At 42.3% G+C, this 17,858-nt stretch overlaps 1 protein-coding gene across 2 annotated transcripts in view; it reads left to right on the forward strand.

Moving 5' to 3' along the window:
* Positions 1-17,858, forward strand: part of SH3GL1 (SH3 domain containing GRB2 like 1, endophilin A2) — a 247,184-nt gene that overhangs the window by 143,308 nt on the left and 86,018 nt on the right. For both annotated transcript variants that reach the window (XM_069962566.1, XM_069962567.1), the window contains exons 5-6: positions 4,703-4,836; positions 17,636-17,794. In XM_069962566.1, coding sequence (XP_069818667.1) covers positions 4,703-4,836; positions 17,636-17,794 — 293 coding nt within the window. The remainder of the gene's footprint in view (positions 1-4,702; positions 4,837-17,635; positions 17,795-17,858) is intronic.

Here is a 17,858-nt window from a genome sequence, read left to right on the forward strand (position 1 = left end):
TGCATGTACGAGCTGCCTGTATGAGAGTGCATGTATGAGCTGCCTGTATGAGAGTGCATGTACGAGATGCCTGTATGAGAGTGCATGTACGAGATGCCTGTATGAGTGTACATTAAGGATGAGCAAATGTACAGCAGTAGCGAAACCCTTTGCTATGCTCGGCCGTCAGCCGGCTGCATTTGGAAAAGCTGGGTACAGTCCTGGGAGAAGTTGCTCAGAGCTGTACCCAGATTTTCTTGACACCTGGTGCGGTGCTCAAATGCAGCCGGCTGACGGCCGAGCTTAGCAAAGGGTTTCGCTACTGCTGTACATTTGCTGATCCCAAGTGTACAGGAATGAGCTGTCTGTATGATTGTAACAACAATACTAATGTGTATGAGGGGGATGGGCGGTGAGAAATGCGGGAGGTGAGTGTGGGCAGGCGAGCTGTATGTGGTTCTGCAGCAGGTTGAGGTGTATTATCGGCTAGGGACATGCTTCTTGTATGTGTACGGCTGTGCAGACAACAACAAAATGGCGCTGCCCAACAGTACACATAATAGCACCTTTCCCCTCTTTGTTTCCCTCTGAAAAGAGGAGGCAGGTAATGATGTCAGAGCAGTTGAGCAGGGACTGCCTCTTTTTTTCAGCATCCGTCTTTCAGGCTGCTTTTACCAGCAGTTTCCTGCTGGAGCTCCCCCTGGTGGCCATCACTGGGAAATATGGAAAATTAGATTTTTCATATTTCCTTACATGAAAAAAAATGAAAAACACATATAAATTAACAAAAAAAAATAACAAATTCAGTTTTAACACTTTCAATTTTATTTTATTTTTTTTTTTACTTTGCGACACATTCCCTTTAAACTCAGGAAGGGGAGAGGAAAAAAAAAAAGTTTACACAGGAAGTGCTGTGTTTTCCAAAGGAACTAAAAAAAATGAATGTAACTTGCAAGCTTTATTTCACATCTTCTGTTAATTTAGATTTTTAGTTATAATGACAGGTACACTTTAAAGCGACTCTGTACCCACAATCTGACCCTCCCAAACCACTTGTACCTTCGGATAGCTGCTTTTAATCCAAGATCTGTCCTGCGGTCCGTTCGGCAGGTGATGCAGTTATTGTCATAAAAAAAATAAATTTTAAAATTGCAGCTCCGTGCCCTACGGGCATATCTGTGCCCTAACTTTGCACCGCACCCTCCGTCCCTCCTCCCCATCCTCTTCATCATTAAGAATGCCACTGGAACATTTACTTCTGTTTGAACATTGCACAGATGTCTTAAAGTGACTGTACCACCAGGCCCAGGCTGAAGCACTGGAGGCGGGCCGACCCACCCTTAGTGAAAAGAATCTCCAGCCCCTCTATGACATGACTCCATTAGAATCAATGGGACCCTATCATAGAGGGGCTAGGGTTTTCTCCCACTAAGGGTGGGTCAGCCCGCCTCCAGTACTTCAGCCTGGGCCTGGTGGTACAGTCACTTTAATGATCCAGCCCATGTGCTGTGGTAACACAGGTGGGGAATAGGAAGCAATCTGTCTGGAGCATTCCTAATGATGAGAAGGGCGGGGAGGAGGGACGGAGGGGTGGTGCAAAGTTAGGACACAGATACCCCCATAGGGCATGGAGCTGCAATTTTAAAATTAATTTTTTATGACAATAACTGCATCACCTATCAAACGGACCGCAGGACAAATTTTGGATTAAAAGCCGCTATCCCAAGGTACAAGCGGTTTGGGGGGGAAGGGGGGCAGATTGTGGGTACAGAGTCGCTTTAAGGTCATCCAGGTTGCAGGGCTACACCCACCATCATGCTGTATTGTCAGTTTATAATGTAAGTTGTAGTTCTGCCACAGATTAGAGGATGACCGCATAGGAGGAGGCGGCAGTGGCACATTAGAACTACATCTCCCAGCAATGCATATAGGGTAAGCTGTTTTAATGTTACAGTTGAATTGCAATTATTTTTTTTTGATTGACTTAACAATAAATCGGCTTGCTCTGTTGAGACAGCAATGATATTAATGTGTATATTCTGAATATATCCTGTGCAACAGATCCAAGTTTTGTTCTTTTAGGTACAACATTGAGAACATGTAATATAAACTAAATTGCTGTTGAACCAATGATTTGAATAGTTATTTGATAATCTGTGTATTTTCTAAATCAATCATTTATACTGTATATGTGTTGTTTGCTTTGAAATGATTGAAAGAAATTTTTTGGGAAAGACACACTATTCTAATGGTTTCAGTGTTGCAATTCTGATTATGTTTTAGTCATCTAAAGCTAGATTCACATGCAGAGACATGTCAAAAGTGTTAAGGCTTAAAAAAAAAAAAAACATAGCTTCCAAAAGAAAGCACCACTCTTGTACTCAGTTTTAGGGTAAATTCACACGGGCGTCTCGCATAAGAAATCCGCAGCTAATCCGCAATACACATATTAATAATAATAAGAATAATATGTGTATTGCGGATTTCTTGTGCGAGACACCCGTGTGAATTTACCCTTAGTGTGATTTTACAGCTTACGGCTGGGTTCACACACAGTATATTTCAGGCTGTATTTGGTCCTCATGTCAGGTCCTCATAGCAACCAAAACCAGGAGTGGATTGAAAACACAGAAAGGCTCTGTCCACACAATGGTGAAATTGAGTGGATGGCCGTCATATAACGGTAAATAACGGCCATTATTTCAATACAGAAGCCATTGTATTAAGATAACAGAAAATATTTGCCATTAAATGGCGGCCATCCACTTGATTACAACATTGTGTGAACAGAGCCTTTCTGTGTTTTCAATCCACTCCTGGTTTTGGTTGCTATACAGCCTCAAATATACAGCCTGAAATATACTGTGTGTGAACCCAGCCTAAGGGTGCCTTCACACATACCGACTTGCAGCAAAAAACTTGCTGCGATTTTCTGCTACGAGCCGAGGTCCTGGAAGGCCCCTATCACTACATACAAGCAGTGGTCTGAAAGACCGCTGCGTGTATGTAATGCAGCCGCCCCCTTAACCCCTTCGGCTCCCGCACCGATGTCTCCATACATTACCTGGCTCTGGCTGCACAGGGTCCCGGCGTCTTGCTCTACCGCCCAGCCAATCAGTGTGTTGCCCAGCCGCAGACACTGATTGGCTGGGCGGCAGAGCAAGACGCCGGGACCCTGTGCAGCCAGAGCCAGGTAACGTATGGAGACAGCGGTGCGGGAGCCGAAGGGGTTAAGGGGGCGGCTGCATTACATACACGCAGCGGTCTTTCAGACCACTGCTTGTATGTAGTGATAGGGGCCTTCCAGGACCTCGGCTCGTAGCTGAAACTCGCAGCGAGTTTTTTGCTGCGAGTCGGTATGTGTGAAGGCACCCTAAAGGGGTTATCTATTGAAAATCTTTATCTTTCAATTCAACTGGTTTCAGAAAGTTACCTAAATTTTGTAATTTACTTCTATTTAAAAACTCAAGTTTTCCCGTACTTATGAGCTACTTTATGTCCTGCTTGAAATAAAGTTTTCTTTACAGTACATCTCTGTCCGAGACAGGATCTGTCCAGAGCAGGAAAGTTTTTTTGTGGGAATTTGCTACTACTGTGGACAGTTCCTGTCTTCTACAGAGACGTCAACAGAAAGCACTGTGTCAGACTAAAAAAGAAAACGTTTCCTGCAGGACATACAGCAGCTGATAAGTATGGAAACATTTGAGGGGGTTCGGGGTGTCAGCGTATGGTGGGGTTGCAGTGGTGCACTGGTCGACAGCTAAGATGGGGGGTGAGCATGGATTGGGTGCGGCGGCCGGTAGCTGACCTGTAAAAAATATGTGGCTTTCTTCCTGATGCATAAGTACAACTCCCATCATACCCTCATAGATGAAGTTTTCAGGGCATGATGTGGGTTGTAGTTCTGCAGCAGTTGGAGAACACTGTAGAAGTGGATTCTGCGATAGGTACTGTGACCGCATGAAGAGGGTGGAGGGGTGGAGGGGGGAGGAGGGGTTCAGGTGATGGAGGGGGATTCAGCACTGACAGACAGCATGAAGTACAATCTGTCATTGTACCTGTAACAGAATCCCCCTCCATCACCCGCACCTACTGTACCTGTGCCTTGTTGCTGGACGGGGGGTTGCTGGTGATGGAGGGGGATTCTTCTAGCTACTATGACAGATTGTACTTCATCCTATGACAGATAGCATGGCTATCAGGTTGGGGTCAGGAGCAGAGAAAAGGATGACGTTTACTCAGTTTAGCTCCTTCTATATTTTCAGAGGGGGTGAGTTAGGGGAAATAGCAAGAAAACAGCTATTACTTTCTTTGAGCCATATGTTGACCTATGGGTGGGCTATTTAATGAGAGAAAAAAGTTTTTAGGTGGAATACCCCTTTAAGGCTGCATTTACACGTACAACATTCGCAGCATATTTCATGCTTTCTTCTGTGAGTGCGATACGTGTGAATGCAGCTTTAAAATCTATGGAGCTCCTTAGGTGCAGTGACCAAGGGAGTGAAGCACATTACTTTGCATTTCTCCTGCCTCATTTCAGAGACATGCCAAAAATAAAAATGTTTCTCTTCTTTCAATGATGGACATTTTGAGCTGCAAAACCCCATTAACTAAATGAACACCTTTAGTTGAAATGTTTACAAGAAAGCAAAGCATCACAGGTGTTTACGAGTGTAAAACTCTCACATGCCCACATAAATTTATTTATTTAATTTGTGACTAGGTAATGCATTGTTGGATGCTGGAGAGTCCATGAAAAGGCTTGCAGAAGTGAAAGATTCTCTGGATATAGATGTAAAACAAAACTTCCTGGATCCTCTGCAGAACCTTTGTGACAAGGATCTCAAAGAAATACAGGTAAGACATTATTAAGCATTACTTTTTAAAAAAATTTCTGAAGTTTTAGGACAATGATGCTTTATTTTCCCTTCAATAATTTTGGTCCCTCCAGGCAGAGTCTCTAGCAAATTATGAGAATCTCAACACACAGCATTTTAGCTTATGGTTGTGTTAAAAGTTAAAAGTGTTAAAAGTGGCACTTTCATTATAACTTTCAAAACTGAAATCAACAGGGGATGTGAAGTAAAGCAAGTTTGTAATTTACATTAATTCATTAATTTATTTTTTTTATTTATTTTAGTTATCGCGATTTAACCTCTTAATGACTACCAATACCCCTTTTTTAATGCAGCCAGACAGTCATTGCATGCTACATCTGGGCTGCCTGCTAATACTGGGTACAGACTTTAGTACGATCCTGGTCATTTAACCCTTTGCATGCAATCAATATTGATTGCATGGTACGGATTGAGTCTGCCTCAGGCAGACTTAAGTAGTGTAACACTGATCAATGCTATGCATGCTAATGATATGCTAATGATTGCATATAGTTTCCTAAGGGGACTTAAAAAGTGTGAAAAAAATAAAATTAAAGATTTTTAAAGTAAAATAAAAAAAAAATTCTTCCCTATTAAAAGTTTAAATCACCCCCCTTTTCCCAAGTTTGATATTGCTGTGTGCAGAATTGTCAAAATTATTAAAATAAACTAATATTAATCCAGCACAATGATCTGCATAAGCGAAAAATAATACTAAATGCCAGAATTGCTGATTTTTGTAGTGGTCACTATGTACCAAACCAGAGCAGACCTTGGGAGAACCAACGCCTGTCACACATTTCACAGCTGCTTTATCAGTAGCTTAGTGACAGTGACCTATTTGGACCCTGTCCCTAAACTATGATCATTGTGATACAATTTATAACAGTGATCATAGTAATATAGTAAAAAAAAAAAAAAAAAAAGTGTAAAAATAAAAAAGTAAAAATAGTAATAGTAAGTAAAACATAAAAATAGTAATAGTTGCGATTTACTCCCAGATTGCCTGTAACCATCGCTAGCTTAACCCATAATCATCCACAGATTGGCCAAAACTGGGGCTGGGCGGTATACTGTGAAAATACTGATACCGTCTATGGCGTCTGTTAACCGACCTCAACTTTGCCAGGACGGCATCTGCGGTATTTTCACTATCTCGCCGCCTGAGCCCTGAGCTGCACAGGTTGGATGACAACTCATGTGCTGTGTGTGTGCTGTGTGGGACGCACAATCAGCACATAGGAGACTGGCACTGTGTGTGTGTTAACCCCCCTTTCCCCCATTACTCCCGCCCGTCGTGTCAGAGCGGCCCGGTCGTCTCAGCCTGTCCCAGCACAACCTCCCGGTGTCAACGACCTGTCCGTCTCAGCCACTTCCAGCAGCCCGGCACAGCACATCCCAGCGCCCCTAACCTCCTGGCGTCTCAGAGTGGCCCCGCGTCACACGCCCGGCGCGGCACACCGCCACTGCTCATGTCACCCAGTTCCAGCGGCCCGCAGCTGCCTCTCTCAGCGGCCTGGCCCGGCACGTCCCAGCGCCCCCCAACCTGCACGTCCCAGCCCCCCCCCCAACCTGCACGTCCCAGCCCCCCCCCCCAACCTGCACGTCCCAGCCCTCCCCCCCAACCTGCATGTCCCAGCCCCCCCCTAACCTGCACGTCCCAGCGCCCCCCCCCCAACCTGCACGTCCCAGCGCCCCCCCAACCTGCACGTCCCAGCGCCCCCCCATGCCCCCCAACCTGCACGTCCCAGCGCCCCCCCCCCCCCAACCTGCACGTCCCAGCGCCCCCCCACGCCCCCCAACCTGCACGTCCCAGCCCCCCCCCCAACCTGCACGTCCCAGCCCCCCCCCCAACCTGCACGTCCCAGCCCCCCCCCCCCAACCTGCACGTCCCAGCCCCCCCCCCCAACCTGCACGTCCCAGCCCCCCCCTCCAACCCATGGGAAAAAGGGCAGCGTTTCTGACCACAACAAATAACATTTGGCTTGAGAAAAGACCACGATTGTGGTCAGAAACATCGCTGTTTTCGACATGAAAGAAAAAAGGTGTAGATTTATTCACAAAGCAATTGGAATTCTGCTATTTTTCGAAGATAGATAGAACAGATAGATAGGAGAGATGATAGATAGATCTCCTATCTATCTCCTATCTATCTCCTATCTATCTATCTATCTATCTATCTATCTATCTATCTGTCTCGAAAGGTAGAAAACCGCAGCACTCCGGATAAATTCAATAGAATGTGGTTTTTATTTTCTTATGGGACACATGGGTTTAACAAGACCCAGGATGACGGTTGCATGAAAATCTGACTGTGCCAACTTGGTTGCTGTACACACTGTTGCGCCTTTCTCGTCATCATTGTTTATTTAGATGTTACACTCCCGACTCGGTGGTGTGTTTGGTTTCTCCAAAGCCTTGGCCCCCATGGGGTGAATGTCAAGTGGATCGCATGGTGTTCCAATCCGGGCGCTCCTGCGGTTTTCACTGTCACGTTCTTCAGCTCAGCTGCTCCGGTCTGTGGCTGACCTGCGGCTGGTTACGTGCCGGCGGGCTAGATCTGTTCCCCATGATAATTGGAGTGCCAGGCTGCGGAGGTGTGAGTGCGGTCTTGACCGAGTATATGCCCATTTATTTGTAATTGACTTTTTCTATGTAGCAACAGTTTTTACAGCAACACATGTAGTATTGTTTACCAAACATGCTGGCTCCACCTATGAACTTTCCAAGTTACCCTGTGACGTATACAGGGCGACTTGATTGGTTAGCCACATGGACATGCGCAGTTATACTGCAGAGACGCCGCCACTACTGCCGATGGATACAATCGCCATGCTTTCTTATGTATCTTGTTGCGATCTTACTCTAATGCCACACCTGTTAACGTCTCCTTGGTGAGTGACCCCCCGCTGTGTACCCAATTGATGTATTATGAATATTTACCTATTATGTACGTTATTATATTACACTAAAGTGGATTTACACTATTGTCACATATGCACATTGATATAGAGTTAATCATGTTTTACTTTGAAAATCACTGTCACTATATGCTATATGAATTTTATACTTTTATTCACTTGATTTATTGATTGTTTGTCAATCATCCTATTTGTATGTGAACACATTTATACTTTGACTTAAGCACATGTTGTTACACTGCTTGATAAAGCTCTCAGCGAGAGAGAAACTTCGCGAGTTTTTGGGTGAAAATAAAAACCATTATTTTGAATTTATCCGGAGTGCTGCGGTTTTCTACCTTTCTATACGTTTTGCACGACTGGTCCCTTGTGCTCACCGCTTGGCACCAACCTGTATTACATTTGTGGAGTGCTGCAGGACTTTGCTCACTTTATATCTATCTATCTATCTATCTCCTGTCTGTCTGTCTGTCTATCTCTCTCTCTCTCTCTCTCTCTCTCGGAATGAGCAGGGCAGATGTGGACACAGTATAGCAGCACTCTGTCCGGGGAGAGAGGGGTTAAAGCTATAAAGAGATTACCCCCCACAGTCCTGTCCCCTGATGCAAGCCCCAGCCGGAAGTGGATCTGCTATAAATTGGAAGGTGAGAGAGACTTCCTGGGTCAGAGTGCTGTGCTGCAGACCCGACTATGCAGGCCATGCCCCTCCCCCACTCACGCTCCCACCCAATACCAGGAGCTCTTAAACCAAAGCAATGCTCTTAAACCAAGTCACAATTTTGAAAAACTGTGAGCTCTTCTTGCAAAACGCTCTTAAACCAAGTTACTCTTAAACCAAGGTACCACTGTACCTGTATATAAAGTCCTGTGGTGTGTCCATAGCTGTATGCTGTATTCCTGTATATACACGTCCTGTAGTGTGTACATAGCTGTATACCTGTATATACACGTTGTGTAGTGTGTACCTAGCTGTATGCTGTATACCTGTATATACACGCCCTGTGGTGTGTCCATAGCTGTATGCTGTATACCTGTATATACACGTCCTGTAGTGTGCACATAGCTGTATGCTGTATACCTGTATATACACGTCCTGTAGTGTGTACATAGCTGTATACCTGTATATATACGTCCTGTGGTGTGTACATAGTTTGGGTTGCTGCTCATTGAGTTACTGTCCTTTTTTTAAAAACTTTTTTGAAACAAAATATCCCCAGTTTGGTATGGCCAAGTGGGTGTGGCTTACAAAGAGGGCGTGTCATAGTTATCATCCAATTATCGTTACCGCAGCTGTATATGCGATAAACCACAATATTGATTTAGGCCAATATCGCCCAGCCCTAGTTAAAACCACCCCAGATTACTCATAACCACCACAGATTACTCGTAACCACCTCCATTTTAGCCGTAACCACCCCAAATTACCTGTTACCTCCCCAGTTTACGTGTACCAACCGCATGTTTCCTGTAACCACGCCAGATAGCCCATAAACACCTCCAGATTGCCTATTACCATATCCAGTTTAACCGTAACCACCTCCAGATTATCTGTAATCTGTAATCTCTATTCTAATAATGGTTACTAGATGTGGATTTCCTAGTAATCTGTTATCTCTATTCTAATAATGGTTACTAGATGTGGATTTCCTCCAGCAAAATGATGTTCCTTCCCTTCTCTGCCCTGCTTAACCAATACAGTGATTTTTAATTTTTTTCCAATTTTGAATACTTTCCTTAATGCTCACCACACCACAATATTAATTCTTTGAGGAGTTTTCTTTCCAAAATGACTTTTGGGGAGTTCCACTCTGTTGGCACTAGAGGGGCACTGCAAATGCACCTGGCACTCGGAAATGTTGTCTGGAAAATTTGCTTTGAAAATGCTAATTGACACTCCTTTCCTTCTGATCCCTGCTGTGTGCCCATACAATTGTTTATGCCCACATATGAAATACTATTGTACTCAGGAGACAAATTTTGAGGTGCTTTTCTTCTCATGTTCCTTGTAAAAATGAGAAACTCCTAAACAAAATATTATTGGAAAATTTAAATTTTTACGGCCTAATGTTGAATACTTTCCTCAAGCACCTGTTGGGTCAAAATGCTCAGTATACCCCTAGATTGATTCTTCATCCCCTCAAGGGCAAAGACAATTTTTGTTTTTGCGCTTTTGCTTTTTCCACTTTGTTTAAAAGACCATAGTACTTGCATTTTTTCACCTAGAGACCCACTTAAGCCCTGTTGTTTGTGACACCAATTGTACTTTGCAATGACAGACTTTATTTTCCCATAATATATGCTGCGAAACCGGAAAAAAATCATTGAAAAAAAAGGAATTTGTTCATTTCAGAAAGTTTCGTGTTTATGCCGTTCACCCTGGGGTAAAACTGACTTGCTATGCATGTTCCTCCACTTGTTACGATTACAACGATATATAACATGTATAACCTTTCTTTTATGTTATGGCTTGTAAAAAATTCAAACCATTGTTAACAAATATATGTTCCTTAAAATCGCTCTTTTCTCAGGCTTATAACACTTTTATCCTTTGGCCTATGGGGCTGATTGAGGTGTCTTTTCTTGCGCCATGATGTGTTCTTTCTATCGGTACCTTGATTGCGCCTATGTGACTTTTTGATCGCTTTTTATTACATTTTTTTCTGGATTTGATGCAACCAAAAATGTGCAATTTTGCCCTTTTTTTGCGCTGACGCCGTTTACCGTGCGAGATCAGGAATGTGATAATTTAATAGTTCGGGCGATTACGCGCGTGGCGATACCAAATATGTTTATTTGTTTCTTTATTTATTTATATTTATAAAATGGGAAAAGGGGGATGATTTGGACTTTTATTTTTTTTTACATTAACTAGAATTCCCCCTGGGGGACTTCTATATACACAGCACTGATCTCTCATAGAGGGGGGGAGTAGATCTGACCCACTAGACACCAGGCACGTGTGGAGCAAAGCCTCTAAATGTAGCTGTCAGGTTTAGAGGCTTAATTAGTCGGTGCGGCGACGGGACCCGCTCCGGCTAATAGAGGCACTCCCTGGGTGCAGATACCAGCCGGGAGCAGTGCCGTTCAGAGTGGGGTCCCGGCAGGACCCCTCTCTGAACTCCTCTCTAAACCCCCCCCCCCCCCCCCCCGCGGCACCATGACGTATCATATACCGTCATGGGTCGCTAAGGGGTTAAGGTGTGTAGTTTCCACTAGTGACTAGGGTCACTTATGAGGGTTTCCAGTATGCAAGCCTCCTAAATCCATTTGGAAAATGAACTGGTCCATTAAAAAAAAAAAAAAAAAAAACTGTTTTAAAAACTTTCATGAAGATTTGCTGATACTTTTCTAAGCCCTGGAACACCCTAAAAAGTAAAATATGTTTACCAAATGAAGCCAGTATAAAGAAGATATATTGTTAATGTGATTTAGTAACTAAATTATGTGATATGACAGTCTTTTTTCTTTTTTCTTTGAAACTGAGAAATTCAAGGTTCGTAAAATGCCAATTCTTCAAAATTTCCATGAAATGTTAATGTTTTTTACTCAAAAAACACACAAGATAGTGGTCAAATTTTACCACAAACCTAAAGTGCTATATGTTACAGTCTCAGAATTATTAGCATATGTTAAAGCATCACTGAGCTATAACCGCATAAAGTGACACAGGTCAGATTTTGAAAAAATAGCTTGGCCCAAATAGCTGCAGCACTAAGGGGTTAAAAACCAGGTCCAGTCTCCTAAAGGGAGCTTTTTTTAGTCTTGTGCTGGCTGTACAAAACGAGACTAAACGCAGGAAGTCCTAGCCTGTGCAGAGTTATGCAAAAGAGAAGTAGGACAGTGCTCATTCAATAAATACAATATGTATAGATATTGGTAGTGAATCAGCTCACCTGATGTATGTGGGTTAAAGGCTTATAACCATCACCAACTTCACCTAGAATCCACCATAGCTGAAATTGTATATATATATATCTGTTCCCCTGGAACATCCACAGGAATGCGCTTAGTACAATCCGGATATGTGATCCACACTGGCTAAACAATAAACAAAATACTGTATGTAAGGTGTGGTCATTAAAGGGTTCAGATATGCCGGGAGAGAAGTGACACATCCCTGTAATTATGCAAAAACAAGCTTGTGGAGCTTCATTTAAAAGTCTCAAAACACACGACTAGCCAGATATCCCTCCGGGAAAAGACCAGCCAAGGAGTGGCTTCTGTAGGGGAGCCACCAAAACCACCATAAGTGGCCCTATAAGTAATTGTAATGATAAGGGAAAAACCAAGGCCTGGTATCCATCCACAGACAGCTGTTACATCAGTGTGGAGAAGGATTCTGGCTAGGTGGCAGCAATGCCTAGTAGAACCATACGGGAAGAAATGTACCTAGGGTTTCACTGTATTGAGCGATTTAACTGGCAGCCGTCAGTGTTTTCTTTAGCTGGTCTACCTGAGATCAGTGCTCTGTTTCCCTTAACCCCTAGACGACCCTGGGAGTACAGGTACGTCCAGGAACATCTCCGGGCACCCCCGCTCTGAACCGCTGCGGTGCCGCATGTAGCCCGGGACCGCGGCTATTAGCTGATCAAGTAATCATTAAAATATAAAAATATTAAAAAATTAAAATATAAAATTTTGTTTAGAATTAAGTAATCAGATTTTTTATTAATCAAGTAATCAGATCAAAGTTGACAGCTGCATCTGATTGCTTGCAGTCAGCCATCCCTGGTGTCTAGTGGGGTGGATCGCCCCCAGGAGGGCTTCTAGTATAAGTGTGTTAAAAAAAAAAAAGTGTTTTTATTAATAAAAAAGCCCTCTCCCCTAATAAGTTTGAATCACACCCTCTTTTCCCATGTTATAAATAAAAATAAATAAACAAACATGTTTGGTATCGCCATGTGCATAATCGCCCGAACTATTAATTTATTTCATTCCTGATCTTGTACGGTAAACGGTGCACATTTTTGGTCGCATCAAATCCAGAAAAATTGTAATAAAAAGCGATCGAAAAGTTGCAGGTACCGATAGAAAGAACACATCATGACGCAAAAAAATACACTCCACGCAGCCCCAAAGACCAAAGGATAAAAGCGTTATAAGCATGGTAATAGAGTGATTTTAAGGAACATATATTTGTTAACAACGGTTTGAACTTTTTACAGGCCATCAAATAAAATAAAAGTTATACATGTTACATATCGTTGTAATCGTAACGACTTGAGGAACATATATAACAAGTCAGTTTTAAAAGCCAGTATTTAAAAGCAAATAACCCCCAAATAAAAGAAATGCTTTTTTCAATGCTTTTTTCAATTTCACCACACATAAAAAAAAATGTTGGTTTTGCAGTGTACTTTATGAAAAAATTCAGCCTGTCATTGCAAAGTACAATTAGTGGCACAAAAATTAAGGGCTCATGTGGGTTTCTAGGTAAGAAAAATGCAAGTGCTATGGCCTTTTAAGCACAAGGAGGAAAAAACGAAAACTCTAAAATTGAAATTGGCCTGGTCCTCTAAGGGTTAAAGGAGAAGTCCAGCAAAAAATTTTCCTGCACTTACTACTGCATCAGGGCTTCAATATTGGCGCTTTGTATAACTTTTGGGGGCCAATACAATACTTCAATTAAAATTTAGGAAGCAAGGACACTTGCTCCCCAAACGGAGGGCACCGAGCAGGGAGGGAAAGAGGTGCCGCTGCATTCAGTGTCGGACCGGGGTACCTGGGGCCCACCAGAGGAAATTATCCTTGGGGCCCACCAATAAAGAACCAGTGAGACAGGACATGCTGACCCACTCCTTTCCTTCATTCATCAGTATCTGTGACAACTTCCTAATGAATAACATGTTTTCAGTCGAACTAGAACTCTCAGAATACCCTACACTTATAAATCTCTCAGGGTATAATGAGAGTTTCTGAGAGGACAACCCTTTAAAAATGATTGCTATGTAGAGGATCCTGAAGGTCCAGCAATAAATCTCTACAGCACCAGTTGTTATCAGAGGACTGTCTATTCACTGTACTACAAATCCCAGCATATTCTAAGAGCTGTAGACTGTGAGTAAATGCTGGGAGTTGTAGTGTCTGCAGCTGTTATAGTTGGACGCTCCTAGGTGTATTGTACACTGTATGCTCTATGGAAGATCAGAATGCATATCCCCCTTTGTGCAGCATCCCCCAATACATAGCCCCCTCTGTGCAGCATCCCCCAATACATAGCCCCCTTTGTGCAGCATTCCCCAATACATAGCCCCCTCTGTGCAGTATCCCCCAATACATAGCCCCCTCTGTGCAGCATCCCCCTAATACATAGCCACCTCTGTGCAGCATCCCCCTAATACATAGCCCCCTCTGTGCAGTATCCCCCCCCCCCAATACATAGCCCCCTCTGTGCAGCATCCTGCAATACATAGCCCCCTCTGTGCAGCATCCCCCCAATACATAGCCCCCTCTGTGCAGCATTCCCCCATGAAGAATTAAAAACAAAATAATAACAGCCTACTCACCTCGTCACGGTTTTTGAGACAATTTAAACACTCTATGATCTACTAAATTAAGGGAAATAGCCCTAAATGTGCATTTCCCATAATTAATGTACATTATGAATTTGTCTAACTTTCCATAAGTAATATATTAAAAAATACTTTTGGCTGGAGTTGTCCTTTGTAATTTGTGGTCTATATAGTCAGATTAATAACCTGTAACTAAACCCATACTAACTATGATGGGTCTGTCTGGTGGAGCTGCTTTGTTTTTATGTTACATAGTTAGTACGGTTAAAAACAACAACACATGTCCACCAAGTTTAACCAAGGAGGGGATGGATGGATGGATGGATGGAGGGAAGGGGAGGGATAATGGGTAGATTCTGTACATGTGCATTTAAGCTATTTTGTTCTCAGAACTTGTCTAAGCCTATTTTGTAGCCCTCCTCTGTTATTGCTTTGACCAGGTCCTAAGGTGGGCTGTTCCACAGATTCACTGTTCTCATGGTAAAGAAGGCTTGTTGCCTCCGGAGACCGAACCTTTTTTTCTCCAGGTGGAGGCAGTGCCCCTTGTCTTTTAAAGGGGGTTTTACCTGGAACATCTCTTCTCTAGACTAAACAAATGTAATTCTTTTAATCTATCCTCATAACTAACATGCTCCATTCTCCTTATTAGTTTAGTTGCCGTGCTACGAGCCCGACACCGCCGATCGCATAATCAATATATAGCCTCTTGCAGCCAGTCCGCGGGCCGGGGGATCCCGGTGGGGAATCAGAAGAAGGTTCTGGAGGCTGGAGGTACAGCCGTGCAAAAGGTCCGGGACTTTGATGGCATCCGATGGGTTTTACAGAACTTTATTGCAAGAATTACACGTTTCAAGGCACAGCCTTTTCATCAGATAATCTGATGAAGAGGCTGTGCCTTGAAACGCGTAATTCTTGCAATAGAGTTCTGACTTTACATCCCGGACCTTTTGCACGGCTGTACCTCCAGCCTGCAGAACCTTCTTCTGATACAAGGGTAAAGAAATTATGGAACTGAGTTCCCGAAGAACTTTGCAGTGTTATCGATCAGGCCCTGGAGCTTTGGTTATATTCAGTTCATTTAATGTATCCTGGGCCATATCTATAGTAAGCCAGTTTAGTATTTTACACATGTTAGCAGCACTGGCCCTGCCTACCTCAGCACTATGTCCACCAACCTCAGCTCCATCCTCTTCTTTTGTATATACAGAGCTGAATGACCCATTCAACTAACGCATGTAACTCTGTTTTCTCCTGATCCCCAGTAATTAACTCTCCTTCACCATTATTTAGGAGTCTTACATGCTCTGACCTTTTTGCATCTCCTTATGCTCTGCTGTTAACTCCCCCCCCCCCCCCCCCCCCCCACTGGTCCTTTCTCTCACCTCTTTGCTCTTTCCCCTCTCTAACCTATCTATTACTATGTTTTATTCGTCCTTCCTCCACATCCCTAGTTTAAAAACCCTTCCACCCCTTGTGTAATTTAGGCTAAAAATAAAGAATAGTAGTATCAATATATATATATATATATATATATATATATATATATATATATATATATATATATGTATATGTATATGTGTATATATATATATATATATATATATATAAAAATTTTTATATATATATATATATATATATATATATATATATATATACACAGTGGTACCTTGGTTTAAGAGTAACTTTGCTTAAGAGCGTTTTGGTTTAAGAGCTCACAGTTTTTCAAAATTGTGACTTGGGTTAAGAGCTTCCTGTACTGGGTGGGAGTGTGAGTGAAGGAGGGGCATGGTCTGCATAGCTGGGTCTACAGCACTGTAGTCTGACCCAGGAAGTCTCCCTCACCTTCCAATAGCAGATCCACTTCAGGCTGGGGCTTGCATCAAAGGACAGGACTGTGGAGGTAATCTCTCCATAGCTGTAAACCCTCTCTTCCTGGACAGAGAGTGCTGCATGTATGTCCTGCTCATTCCTTCATGCTCCCTGCAGTCTCTGTCAGCCCTTGTGTTTCCCATCCTCTCCATTACCCTACAGTAACTTACAATATCACATATTCAGCTGTTTCTGAATGTTTGTTTCATTTGTTCTACATGTTATTCAGAATAATAAATGATTATTTTGGGGTGTGGAACCAATTGTCTGCATTTCTATGTTTTTTATAGGTAAATTTGCTTTAGTTTAAGGCTGCGTTCACACTACGTATATTTCAGTCAGTATATTTCAGTCAGTATTGCAACCAAAACCAGGAGTGGATTAAAAACACAGAAAGGATCTGTTCACACAATGTTGAAATTGAGTGGATGGCCGCCATATAACAGTAAATAACGGACATTATTTCAATATAACAGCCGTTGTTTTAAAATAACAGCAAATATTTGCCTTTAAATGCCATCCACTCAATTTCAACATTGTGTGAACAGATCCTTTCTGTGTTTTTAATCCACTCCTGGTTTTGGTTGCAATAATAATTTTATCTAGGTTTTAGATCCATGATGATAGGACCATATCCTCTTTAAAATTTTGTGAGCAATCCATATCATCATTATTGTTGTTCAGGATCTTACGGATTGAATTGCCTGTATTTTTTATTATAAAGTGTCTTTTTAACATGAGTTTTACAAATAAATTAGTTCACATCCACAAATAACTGAAATGATTTATAATCACTAGTCGACAAAGGGAGAGTACAGAGTGTCACAGTTCAATGCGTCTGTCAGTCAAATGACTTCTCTTTGAGCGTGCAGACAACCGGAACTTCCTGTGTTCAGTATAGCTTTGTCTTACAGCATGATAAAAAAGAAAATAATAATAATGTAAATTGCAAACCTGTTTTATTTTACATCCCCTGTTAATTTAGATTTTGAATGGAACTACTGGTACACTTTAATGGTGTGTTCACACCTACAGGATCTGCAGCTGATTTTCTGCAGCAGATTTTATTTAAATAACTGAACACAGCATCAAATCTGCTGCAGATCTGCTGCAGATCCTGTAGGTGTGAACGCACCCTAAACCATAAAATTTCATAGGCCTTTTAAAGTTTTCAATTCGACTAAAGGCTCAAAAGTATTGTGTACTAGAAAATGCCACCTAGCTCTGTCAAAAAATTATGGCGAGAGCCCATTGATTTCCCCCTTCTCTTAAATTGAACCACTTCTGTTTTCAATAGCATATGGCACCATTTTTTTTTATTTTTCCTTTTGCGGTCTAGTACATTTGACTTTTTACTGGCATTATGCTGCCATATTAAGGACACAAAGAAACTTTAAGAATTTTGGATATTATATTGGCCATATTTATACATTCATCATTCTTTATTCATGGGTAATAACTTCCCCTTGTGTTCCAGCACCATCTAAAGAAATTAGAAGGTCGCAGATTAGACTATGACTACAAAAAAAAACGCCAAGGAAAGATCCCAGATGAAGAGTTGAGGCAAGCACTGGAAAAGTTTGCAGAATCTAAAGAAGTGGCAGAGACAAGTATGCTCAATCTTTTGGATACTGATGTAAGAAAAATTATTTTTTAGTCTTTTAAATGTAAGTAAATTTTAGATGAAAAAAGAATTTATC

The sequence above is a fragment of the Dendropsophus ebraccatus genome, chromosome 3, assembly GCF_027789765.1.
Source record: "Dendropsophus ebraccatus isolate aDenEbr1 chromosome 3, aDenEbr1.pat, whole genome shotgun sequence".
NCBI classification, from domain to species: Eukaryota; Metazoa; Chordata; class Amphibia; order Anura; family Hylidae; genus Dendropsophus; species Dendropsophus ebraccatus.